At 43.4% G+C, this 12,756-nt stretch overlaps 1 protein-coding gene across 2 annotated transcripts in view; it reads right to left on the reverse strand.

The window, feature by feature from the left end:
- Positions 1-7,541, reverse strand: part of LOC141103291 (40-kDa huntingtin-associated protein-like) — a 92,674-nt gene extending 85,133 nt beyond the window's left edge. For both annotated transcript variants that reach the window (XM_073592717.1, XM_073592716.1), the window contains exons 1-4: positions 7,391-7,541; positions 6,501-6,547; positions 2,696-2,768; positions 1,141-1,300 (exon numbers count right to left, since the gene is read on the reverse strand). In XM_073592717.1, the coding sequence (XP_073448818.1) occupies positions 1,141-1,300; positions 2,696-2,768; positions 6,501-6,547; positions 7,391-7,449 (339 nt within the window). In that variant the 5' untranslated portion in view covers positions 7,450-7,541. The remainder of the gene's footprint in view (positions 1-1,140; positions 1,301-2,695; positions 2,769-6,500; positions 6,548-7,390) is intronic.
- Between the last annotated feature and the right edge of the window lie 5,215 nt (positions 7,542-12,756).

Raw genomic sequence — 12,756 nt, forward strand, 5'->3', positions numbered from 1 at the left:
GAGTAAATCTGGTAAATATCAGACTCAGAGATCACATTTTTGTATTAAAAAAAAAAAACAATGTCTTCCTTCAAAAAAAAAAAAAAAAAAAAAGTAATTTTAAGAATTTCGTTTTCGATTTTCTAAAGGTTAGCGGGGTCAAATTGACGTTCATTTTCAACCACAGTGACGGGAAAATTTGGAAATAATAGAAAACGTCTTGGTCAAAGGAATTTTCACACAGTCTATGTGGTTTTCGTTCAGAAATTACATTCATTTTAAACAGAAATGTTAAAAGCAAGTGAAAATTTCAAACAACATTCTTTCATTCAGCGAATGTATAAAGATTTTTCGTATGAATATTTTCGTCTGAAAATTGATTGTTGTGGCCAGCATAAGGCTCGGTACACACCTATGCAGTTTGCTTGTGATCTGTTTCAGCAGTGCTTTTTGATTTTTGCACACGTGATTTTGCTGCAATTTGCGTTTTTGCATTTTGTTGGCCAATTTGTTGTTGGGCAGATTAAAAAACACAAATTGCTGCAAAAACGCATTACACGCTTTTCTGCAGCTTCTCTATTGAAGTATATTGAACCAAAAAAGCACAGTTTTGCATGAAAAAAAAGTCCCTGACCCTTTCCAAACACGCAGTGGCTGAAAAAGGCATAGATGTGAACATGTCCCATAAGAAACCATGTAAATGAACTGTAGTGCGTTTCTGCAAAAAACACACATAGATGTGAACCAGGTCTAAGATGTTTAGTAAAATAATGGGGGTTAAAAAAAATAAAATTAGCCCTTTTATAGTACAAAAAAAAAAAAAAAAAAAAAAAGCAGATAATCTCTACTGTAAGGGTTAATTTTTTTACTGTAGAACTGTGAAGTAATATTTACAGTAGCGATTATTTGCTCTTTTTGTACTATAAAGGGCTCATTTTAGTTTTTTTTAACCCCATTATGTGGCTCAAAGAAATCATTTGAAATCAATTCAAACCACATACAACGCAGCCCAGTTAAAACGTCTACAGAGAAAAGGACTCATGCATTAGGTTTTCTTAGACTGGAATGTGAAACGATGCAAATGTTAAAAACTAGAAAGAACTGAATGGTTGGAGAAAAGGAAGAGCTGCATTCTGACCCAGAAAAACATGATTTTTCTACCTTGATAGCAAAGCTGTAGCAGTTGATAGCTGCCTGCAAATGCTCCTCAAAACCGGGGCATTGTAATCGCTGAGTCTCCTTTTCCTCTTGCAGGAATAGGCGGGCGGCTTCAGTCAGAGACATGGCTTCTCCCGATGCATTAAACAACGTTTGTTCACACCTGTATTAATCAATATGTCACTACCAACCGGTAAAAATGCTGCAAATGTTACATTACAATAAACATTATGTCTGGTGTGCTGTCACCACTGCTCCATTGCAAAAAACACGTTAAAAACGTATATGCATTTTTGACGCATTTCCACTGTGTTTTCTGGTTGCCGGGCTCCAATCATGCATCAGTGAAGCATTTTTGAAGCTTTTTGAGTCACGTGTATGTAATGCATTTTTGATGTGTTTGACACACTTTCCAATCATTTTAATGGGGAGCTGCATTTTTGGTGTACTTTTGAAAAGCGTACCAAAGATCCACAAAACGCGTTGACCCTTCTAGCAGTCTTTATGCACAGACTTGTTTTTAATGAACTATGTTGATAGCAATACATGCTTTTTATATTGTGTAAAATAAAGACAAAATTCTTTTAGACATATTGTATGTAATATCTGTTTCTATGGTATCGTGCACACAGGGGTATATCTAAAGTCCCAAAACCCACTCTTCCTCTTTGCTACTATATACGGGATGATACCCCTGTGTTCACATGTTTTCAATATAGCTACACTCCTTCCCACAAACTCCTCACATAGATACTAAACGTGTCATTTTTAAGAATTGCACACAATCGTAAAATGGCATCAAACTTTGGTACTTAAAAATCTCCATAGGCCTTGCATTAAACATTTTTACAGGTTACTAGTTTCGAGTTACTGATGTTTGCAGCAATACTTCACATATGGTGTTAACGCCATTTTACATATGCAGGCACAACCTACGTATGCATTTCGCTTCTGCATGTAAGAGGATTGGGGGAACATTACATTCTTTTTTTACACTGTCCCTTTAATCTTTTTTTATCACTTTACACAATGTAAACATCCCTTGTAATAGGAATAAGGCATGACAGGTCCTCTTTATGGAGACATATCTACTCTACCCTGAAAAGTGTGAGTAAAAAATAAATAAATAAAATAAAAAAAAACACGATCTCTGCTTTCCAGTGAAAATACTAGCAGTGTTTACATCTGCCAGAGCCAGAAGTGACGTAATGGCCTCCCAGGGTCATAAATGATGGATGGCTCCTGCTGCTATCAATCTGTCCAATGAGGAGAGATGGGGACGTGCACGCCGCTGGATCGGATCGGGCTCAGGGAAAAGTGAGGGTCTGAAAGGGAACTGCTGCAGCATAGGTTTTTCCACCTTAATGCATTAAGGTGAAAAACCTTAAGGCTTTACAACCACTTTAAGTCAAACTATTTATCTAGTAATAGCCTTTTTTAGGTAACTTATCCTGTAACTACGATTTCTGAAGCTGTATAGAAAAGATGTCCACTGTATTATCTGATTTACAGTCTCTATAGAGTGGTGCAAAATTGTATTTGTAGATGCAAAACTCACCGGGCCATTGCCAAGTTACAGAACCCAGCATACTGAAGGCAGTCCTGCTGTTTTAGCTCCTTTGCCAGCTGACCTAACAGAAAAATGCACATGGAAATCAGTCAGTCAGTCATCAACGGATAAAAACTGAGCACACAGCTTAAATACACCAGCAATGCGCACTGCCACATGGCCGTTGGTGTGTGATGTGAAGACAGCAGTGCCAATGTAAATAGCACATCACACTTTAACCTTTTTTTCTTAGAACTTTATTGAAATGTTACAAAAGTGAGATTTTTTTTCGGTGCACACCATCGCTGTGCAGTGGTGTGAAATGCCATGATAGGGAACAAGGCTTTTTGCTTTGGGTATGAGTTGGGACTGCATTGGCTCTGTCTTCATTGGCAAGGCTCTGTGAATGGGCCCTTACAATCTGAGCATAGAGCACTGTGGTGACCTTCTAGTGGTAAAATGGAGTTACAACAATGAACAATGCCAGAGAGGGGTGGGAGGGGTGTACTGCATCCTGATCTGTTTTAAAGGCATCAAAAACTTTCCTCCTTGTTTTTTCACCTGAGTAAGATGTACATTAAATGCAGTTTGACTGTGTCATTTATTGCCCAATACACAGCCTATAGTAGAGTAAATCTTCACATTCCTGTGTCAGAACTTTCAGTTTGTGGTCACACATAGTTACAGTAAACAGTTTATCACAGTTAATGAAACCACCTTTGATATATTTGAACATTGTAATCAAGTGAGCTGAACTAAATGCTCACTTCTTTACAGCCAAGAAAGCTGCCATCTTGATCTTTATTTGACATGGTGCTGCACGTGATCAACTATGATGCAAGCCATAGGGCAGCTTGACAGTTCAGTTGAGGACCAATATATAAGCAGTAATCCTAGTAACCACAACAGTGATCATTCATGGTGTGCGTGGAATTTAAAGCGGTTTCTTACCTGCAAGGCATACTAGCACATTATGTGAAACTTACCTCAAAATGAAGCATACCAGCGATGCGATGTCATCGTTGGAACTGCTTCCATCTTCACCCGGTCTTCCTTCCAGGTTCACAAACTCCAGCTCTGTGACTGGCCAGAGCCGCGATGACGGCAATCCCGCGCGGGAGCCGCCGGTCACGGCACAGGGAATTGAAGAAACGGCACAGACAGCCGTTCCTTCAGAGCTTGAGATAGTGTTTTCACTGGCTGTATGTACAGTAAATATCTCCAAAACAGTGCATGTTTAATAAATATTTACACTACCTATAGGTAAGCCTTAATATAGGCTTATCTATAGGTAAAACTCAAAGTGGAGTGCCACTCAAAGTGGAACTACCGCTTATCCGTTTCCTCCCCCCTCCAGCGCCATATTTGGCACTTTTCAGGGGGGGTACCTGTTTTTGATAGTGCAACCCCCTTCTCCTTCCTCTGCCGCCGGACCAATTAGAATGTGCAGCGCGCTTCGTCCACGCGCAGTAGGGAACCGGCTGTGAAGCAAAAAGGCTTCACTGCTGAGTTCCCTTACCAGGAATGGAGGCGGCTGCACCTGACATCCGATTTGAAGATCGGCTGGGGTGCCCACATCGCGGGCTCCCTGGACAGGTAAGTGTCCTGATATTAAAAGTCAGCAACTGCAGTATTTGTAGCTGCTGACTTAATTTTTCATGGGGGGGCTGGACCTCCTCTTTAAAGATGGAAGTTTACTTCCTCTTTCACTGTTTTAGAAAACACATGTGGAACTTTAGTCAGAAATTAAGTCCTGCTAGATTACTTCAGGTTGGCCCCTTTTGCAGCTATAGCTATGTGAAACTATGCTATGTTAAAAGCCAGCAATACACGGTCTCACCTTGCTCTGCACATGCAGTTTCTCTACATTTTTAGGCACTGCCTAAAAGGAAACTGCTTCCGTTTGATCTGCAACTGCCATGGTGCTGCACACATGATCAGTTGTGACACCAGCCATTGATGGTTTGACAGTTTGGTTGAGGACACAAGCAAATGTGACAGTTATCATTCCAGGAATGTAATTTTTTTAAAACTGTTAAATCCACAGCTTTATTTCCACTTTATGATATACAGCTGTTCAGGGGGTTCTGGGCTTCAGCAAAATGGCAGCCTCCAGCAAGATTAAACAGGAACAATACCGGGGGCAATTTATGGCTCACACTAATTTTTGTAGCATAGTTATTAATGTGGAATCTATATTCCTTTCTAAAGAACATGATTTTTTTTAATCGAGTTGTTATGGGTAAAGTTCTGCTTTAAATATGTGGGTTTAGTTCCGCTTTAAAGTGGCACTTTAGTAAAAAAAAAGTCCCTATAGATAGATCACTTTAGGTTGGCCTCTTTTGCAGGTACGGCTAATTAAAACATTACAAAGTGCCTATACGGTATGAAATCCAATAATACACTGTCTCACCCTGCTCTGCACATGTTAAAACATGACCTCTGTCTTTAGTCTAAAAACTGACATATCCGGTAAAGGAACTACATATCCCACAATCCCTGGGTCTTTTATCCTTGTGCAAGCGAGAGCTAATAATTCGATTTTACACAGACATTAACAGAGAGATCACAGTTTCATGACATTAGCACTCCCACATTTGTGATAAAGACGCAGAGGAATGGCAAGGCATGAATTGGACACTGTGAGATTGGGAACAGAAGTTGCTGGACCCTTTTGAAAATAGGGACAAGCTAAGTAAATGAATACATGGACATAGGAGAATCGATCAGCCAGAACACTACAATCTGAGCCAATCATTACAAGGTAAGGCAAACGACATAGGAAAAGAAATACACGAATACCTAGTTAAGACAAAACATTGAAAGTGTACAATTCCTTTAAAGTTTACTATAGCTGGGGCACATTTTAAAAAATTTCCTAGAGTAGAACTTTGTTGAGTAATTATGGAAACAAACAACTGTAACCACACATAAACGAAACAATCCTGGGGGTCGGTTCACACCAGGAATCACACAGGGATGCATTGCCCATTCCTGTGCAATTCAGCATGGCGTGATTTCAGCTCATTCATTTTAGGCTGAATCGCACTGGACTGCAACAAAACGAGTGCATGCACTACTTTTAAAAAAATGCAGAGCAACTGGATCACTTTGGACCATGCGATCCGGTGCAGGCAAACACACACACTGTGTTTGTAGTGTCATTAACTGAATAACATTGACACCCGCTACAGATAGCAACTGCAGTGCGTTCAGAATGCCTGCACCGCATTGTGGTGTGAACGAGCCTACACTCTGTATTAATCTTGTAGGGCTGCAACTTTTTCATCAAGCCAAACATGAACACTTTAGCGGTGCACAGCAAATTATTATTTTTTTTGCATACACTATAGGATTTTAACAGGCCTGGGACACCTTTGGGCACTCCAAAGAGAATAGTGATGTGGTGTGCATAGTACCCCCTCACACTTCTGTCAGACCCTGTTCCGAGCCATATTCCAATATTGTGTCCGGGTTTCAGGCAGACTGAAACCCGGACACATGATTCAAAACTCGGACTGTCCTGTTGAATCCTGGACAGGTGGCAACCCTAATCATCTGTACTACCGATCACTCATCATTAAGGAGGAGCTCAGGCGTGTTCACAACTGCACGTGCCCGCCAAGAAGCTGACACTTTGCAGCGCTAATCACAGGTAGTGAGACATTTCCCGATCTGTGCAGCCGCGGATCAGAAAATGCCTCACTATCTGTGATCAGCACTGCAGAGTGTCAGCTTCCTGGCAGGCACGTGGAGTTGTGAACACGCCTGTGCCCATTCTTACTCGTCATGTAAAACATGGGACTTTGCTCACCAAATTGCTCGCTGGCTTCAGCAACATTCGGCTTGCGGAGAAATCTCCTACAACGAAAGACAGGAAAAAACAAAATTAGTGAAGATCATTTTCATTAAGTTACATTAATGGGGAAAAAAAAAGTCTTACAGTTGCAACCAAAGAAGTTTACTATATCAAAACAATCCACAACAAGTTCAGATCCCTATAATATGATCTGTGACACCTGACCATACACTATATAATCAGATTGTACAAAATCCTTTACAGTTTCTAAGCTATGTAATATGAAGACAAACCCACACAGGTTTTGGTAGATCTAAAGCTCACCACACTCTACAATCTGACTGTACAATCTCCTTTAGATCTACTAATAACTATGTAGAACAAGGGCCTGTCTGATTGGATAGTTTAGATGGGTCCTCTTTATTACAAAAGATGGTTGTGTGGTCAGATTGTAAGGTGTCTGGTGAGCCCTGACAATGAGATTGTGTAATGTATGGTCAGAATAAGATCTCATTCAGAGAAGTAGAAGAACGCCAGATCTCTGTGTAGATCTCTGACATGTCCTGGTGATATGGTTGCCACTTCATCCCTTTAAACCCGAACACATATTAATTACACAGGTTCTGTGGCTGATTAAGGTGGTAATTAAACTCACTTGTTGCCTTATCTGCATTTAATTAGCCTCAGAACCTGTGTAATTGATATGTGTTCGGGTTTAAAGGGATGAGGTGGCAACTCTACCTGGTGACAAGATCCCTCCTGTGGTCCTTACACCCCTATAGATGACAGCTGTACAGTCAGGGGTGTCATGGCATACAGAGGAGCAGGGAACCATGCTCGGAACATTAGCCTGCTCTCCCCGGGATCACAACACATAGATAACTCTACTAGGGGAAGTAACGCACTTCTTTAGCTTGTTGGACACCGCTCGATATCTCAGTAAGAAGTCTCCATCGGCCGCCATTCTGATTCCACAACACACAGCGCTCTAGGACCTCTGATGATGTCACGGTCACATGACCAGGGTTACGAGCTCTATGGGCTCGTGGGCGTGGGCGTGGCCGTACAGGCAGGTGTAGTGCGTGCGCAGTGGTCGCTGCAGGGAGGGGATGGAAGAGTCAGAAATAAAACTATAATGTGGGAAGAGACTTTGATACTTGATGGAGGGCAATGGACGCAGTGTGTGTGTACAATACAGAGCAGGAGAAGAAGGTGTATTCAACATGTGAGTGAGGACCTATTTACAATAGGCAATTTACATCATAGAGGCTCTCTCTCACACTGACGGTGTTCTATCAGTCAGATTATCATCAGATTGTACAACGGAAGTGATGTTCTAACCAAAAAAAACTGCTCACGCGCAATGCATTCCACCATGTGTTCCAAACATTTCATGATCTGACAGGTAGCAGTATTCTGATAGAACAGCGGCAGCGGATATCTTAGTACACCAAGATACATCTTGAATTGCAGAGTAATTTTAGTAATAAAGTGAGCGCATAGTTGCCAACATTGTAAAAAAAATTTTAGGGACACTTTTTTGGCAGTAGGTGGAGTTGCATTAAAATTAGGGGGCGGGGCATGCATCTGTAGGCGTGGCCCAGTAAAACTGAAATAATGCGGCCCAAAAAATTGGGCGAGGTTTACGTGAAATAGTGGGCGTGGCTCAAAGGGGTGTGGTTAGAGTCTGAGATGAATAAGGGATGGAAAGGGGGAGGAGAGGGATGGAGGGACAGCAGCCCCAGATCCTACATCACAATAGAAATATGTTTATTCCAGAGTTTAACAATCAGCAGATAAAGATTCTTCAAACACCTGGTGTTAGCACTTCAATCATCCCGGCACCATGGTTGTTATGTAGGATGATTGAAGTGCATTATTTCTATTATTACATTGTAATAGAAAATGAAATCATTCAACTCACCATAATGCAGAATCAGTGGGAGCCCTGAGCGTGTCACCTGCCACCAGATGCCCCCAGCAGAGTCCGTCCTTACATCAGGTGCCCCCATCAGCGGAGCCCCTCCTTACATCTGTGTCCCCATCAGCGGAGCCCCTCCTTACATCTGGTGTCCCCATCAGTCCCTCTTACATCTGGTGTCCCCATCAGTCCTTCTTACATCTGGTGTCCCCATCAGTCCTCCTTTCATCTGGTGTCCCCATCAGTCTTCCTTACATCCGGTGTCTCCATCAGTCCTCCTTACATCCGGTGTCCCCATCAGTCCTCCTTACATCCGGTGTCCTCATCAGTCCTCATCAGTCTTCCTTACATCCGGTGTCTCCATCAGTCCTCCTTACATCCGGTCTCCCCATCAGTCCTCCTAACATCCGGTGTCCCCATCAGTCCTCCTTACATCCGGTGTCCCCATCAGTCCTCCTTACATCCGGTGTCCCCATCAGTCCTCCTTACATGCCCGTGGTGTCCCCATCAGCGGAGTCCTCCTCACATCAGCGTCCGTCCCCAGCAGCGGAGCAAAAAATAATAATGAAAATGCCATCAATCTATCCCCTATTTTGTAGATGATATAACTTTTGCGCAAACCAATCAATATACGCTTGTTGCGATTTTTTTACCAAAGATATGTCGCAGAATACATATCGGTCTAAAATGAGGAAAAAAATAGTTTTTCACATTTTTTTTGGATATTTATTTTACCAAAAAGGAAAAAAATATTGTTTTTTTTTTTGTTTTTTTTTTAAATTGTTGCTTTTTTTTGTTTATAGCACAAAAAAAAGACGCAGAGGTGATCAAATATCACCAAAAGAAAGCTCTATTTGGACATCAATTTTGTTTGGGTGTAGTTTCACACGACCGCACAATTGTCAGTTGAAGCAACAAATGGCCTGGTCAGGAAGTGGGTAAATCCTTCCAGTCCTTAAGTGGTTAATGCAGATACTGGAAACAGGTCATTTCTATAGTTAGTGACCTGCTGCGTGTTCAGTTGCTCTTTTGTTGTTGACAGATTCCCTTGAGGATCAATTAGAGTCAATAGGAATCATGCTGTTTGTGTGCATGCACCCACTAGTCAGTGCATCATTATGACAGATGGGATGCAGCCTAAAATACAGGAATATAGGAGTGAGCAATAGCTGGAGCTGGGAGGAGGGAGGAGGGGGCAGGATAGACGCAGTGAGAGTAGACAGATGATCTATTCTGTGTTTGGTTTCTCTTTCCACTGCTCTAATCAATAGATAGAATATGGATGGATGGATAAATAAATAAATAGATTGATAAATAAATGCATGGATAAATGGATGGATAGATGGATGGATGAATAAATAGATTGATAAATGGATGATTAGATAGATAGATAGATAGATAGATAGATAGATAGATAGATAGAGAAGGGGAAGCATTGATGAGAGGGGGACATGTGGACAGACGATGGATGGATGGAGAGGGATCAGTGTGATGATGACGGGAATGATGATCTCCTCCTGGTCCCTCCTCATACAAGGTGCGGTGAGTGACAGTTGTCGGGAGGGAGGCGGTCGATCGGTAGGTGGGTGGGTGGGTCGATCGGTAGGTGGGTAGATCGGTAGGTGGGTGGGAAGGAGGACTGCGCTCTCCTCTCAATGCTGAGCACCAATTAGAGCCGGTTCACACTAGAAGCGGTACGACTTGCAGGTCGCCTCACCGAGGCGACCTGCACACGACTGCCACGGCGACTTGCAAAACGACTTCTGTATAGAAGTCTATGCAAGTCGCCCCCAAAGTAGTACAGGAACCTTTTTTCTAAGTCGGAGCGACTTGCGTCGCCCCGATTAGAACGGTTCCATTGTACAGAACGGGAGGCGACTTGTCGCCTGACAAGTCGCCCCCGTGTGAACCGGCTCTTAGTGTTGGTAGTGTGTGCTCTGATGTGTTGATCAGGGCGATATAAGGATCGGTACCTGGAGTGTGCGCTGTGTGACCCTCCCTGTGTGATGTGAGGGGGAGCGGAACACTGATGAGGATCACACTGATGAGGCGGATGGGCGCGGAGCTGGCAGTGCAGAGCCCGGCACGGAGCGCGGTGTAGCCGGAGCCTGGAGGTGAGTGCAGGGATCGGGGTCCAGCCGGGGGCATGGAGGCTCCCCCGGAGGAAGGGGGGATTACATGGGGAGCAAAAAGAACAATGTGCAGCAACCCTTCTCACTGCAAGGCAATGACAGATCCATCATCCGGAGTGTCTGGGATAATCGGAGCACCCACTGATAGGACTCTGGGCTGCCTGGGTGTAATGGGTTAATACTGGCACCATTCTTATTTAACAAACTAAAGTCCCCCAAAAAGGTTCAACACAAAGCTGGCTCTCCTATAAGGATAATAGCAAGCTGTTCAGATGTGCAAAGGAAGGAACCGACACACTTACACTTCTTTAATGACACAGCCAGGCATGCATTGTGATCCTGCACTTTATATGGTTAGATTGTATCTGCTATAGTAAGCACTGGCTGGTTGTGGATTATACAGAGATCCCCTGTGACTGATTACAGATTATCATCCAACCATTGGAAGCACATTTCAATAGATTACTAGGGGTTACCGCACTTTGCCGACAGCTCAGTTTTCACTTTTGCAGGCAAAGATTTTTTCTAGTTTTTCAAACAAAAATCATGTCCCAGATCCAATAGATCACCGAAGCCTACAGGTACTTCTTACCCTGGAAATGTCATTGCCTCCCTCCTTCATGCCGGCCACGTCTGTCGTGTCCCCTTCAGCGGCATCTAGTGCATTCCCGGGTTTCTCTGTGTGTTCAGTGGAGAGGGGAGGGGCCTCCTCTCTCCACTGAACACAAGGGGAGCAGTCCTCACGGTGGCAGCGGGCGGCTATCTTCTTGTAGCCCACCGGCTGTTTTAAACAGGACGAGGGTGCCAAAATTGGGATTGTCCCGGGAAAATCGGGACTGTTGGCAAGTATGTGAGCGTATATAAATCAATATCACAGATATCAATATAATATATTTATTTATATCCACTCACTTTATTGCTAAAATTACTCAGGAATTCAAGACGTAGCTGGGTGTAGTAAGATGTCTGCATGGTGTCTATTCCACTGCGGAGCTAGAACTACCACTTAGGGTTGCCACCTGTCCAGGATTCACTGAACAGTTCGGGTTTGGAATCATGCCTTCGGTTTTCAGACTGCCTGAAACCCAGACACATTATTTAGACTAGACTAATAGCTTCCCAGCAGGGTTGCTGGCTGCAGCTGTCTAAGCTGAGAGTGTCTGTAATGCCGTGTACACACGGCCGGACTTTTCGACCAAGCTTGTCCGACAGAACGAATCCGTCGGACAATTCGACTGTGTGTGGGCTTTATCGGACCTGTAGCGGACCTTTTCTGTCAAAAATGTGACGGATTGTAGATTTAGAACATGTTTCAAATCTTTCCGATGGATTCGAGTCTGGTCCAAAAATCCGTTCGTCTGTATGCTAGTCTGACGGACGAAAACCGACGCTAGGGCAGCTATTGGCTACTGGCTGTGAACTCCCTTATTCTAGTCCGGTCGTACGTCATCACGGTCAAATCCGTTGGACTTTGGTGTGATTGTGCGTAGACAAGTCCGATTCGACGAAAGTCCGGCAAAAAGTCAGGTCGTGTGTACACGGCATTACACTCTTTTACACTGCCCAAAGCCAGCACTAACAACCCCCCCAAACACACACACAGACAGGAGAGAAGAGAGGGCGCGATCTGCACCTCTTCCCCCCCACCCCTATCTCTCTGTGTCTGCCCACACTCCAATCCCCGGCGCTGTGCCTCAGAATAGGAGAGTAAGTTGGGGCCCGAAATTTGAAGTCCAGCAGCCTCAGATACATCTGGATGAGAGGTGCTGACTACCAAGGGGTAAGTGAGCTCATCATCCATTCCTGTCTGTAACTGAAGTCTCCCCCTTCTCTCTCCTGTCTCTAAGTACACCAAGGCAAATCAGGGTTCTCAGAGCACCCCTTACAGCAGATTTCCACTTTTGACCAGAGGACACAATGTTTCCCCTTACATCAGAGTCCTCTCCGTACATCAGAGTTCTCGGTGTTCCCAGAGGATCCCTTATGTTAGAATCCCCAGAGTTCTCCCTTACATCAGAGTCCCCTCTTACAGTGAAAGGGAACTCTGTGAGTTCAGATGTAAAAGGGGAACTCTGTGGACTCTGATGTAAAGGGGGACTCTTGTTCTTAACTCCATATGATTAGAAATGTTATTTAATAGCAAACTATATGTATAGTTTATACTATTAAAAAAAAAATTGCTGTGCGCCGCTAAAGTGTTTGGGTTTGACTTGAAGAA

This window comes from Aquarana catesbeiana, linkage group LG07, assembly GCF_042186555.1.
Source record: "Aquarana catesbeiana isolate 2022-GZ linkage group LG07, ASM4218655v1, whole genome shotgun sequence".
Lineage (NCBI taxonomy): Eukaryota > Metazoa > Chordata > Amphibia > Anura > Ranidae > Aquarana > Aquarana catesbeiana.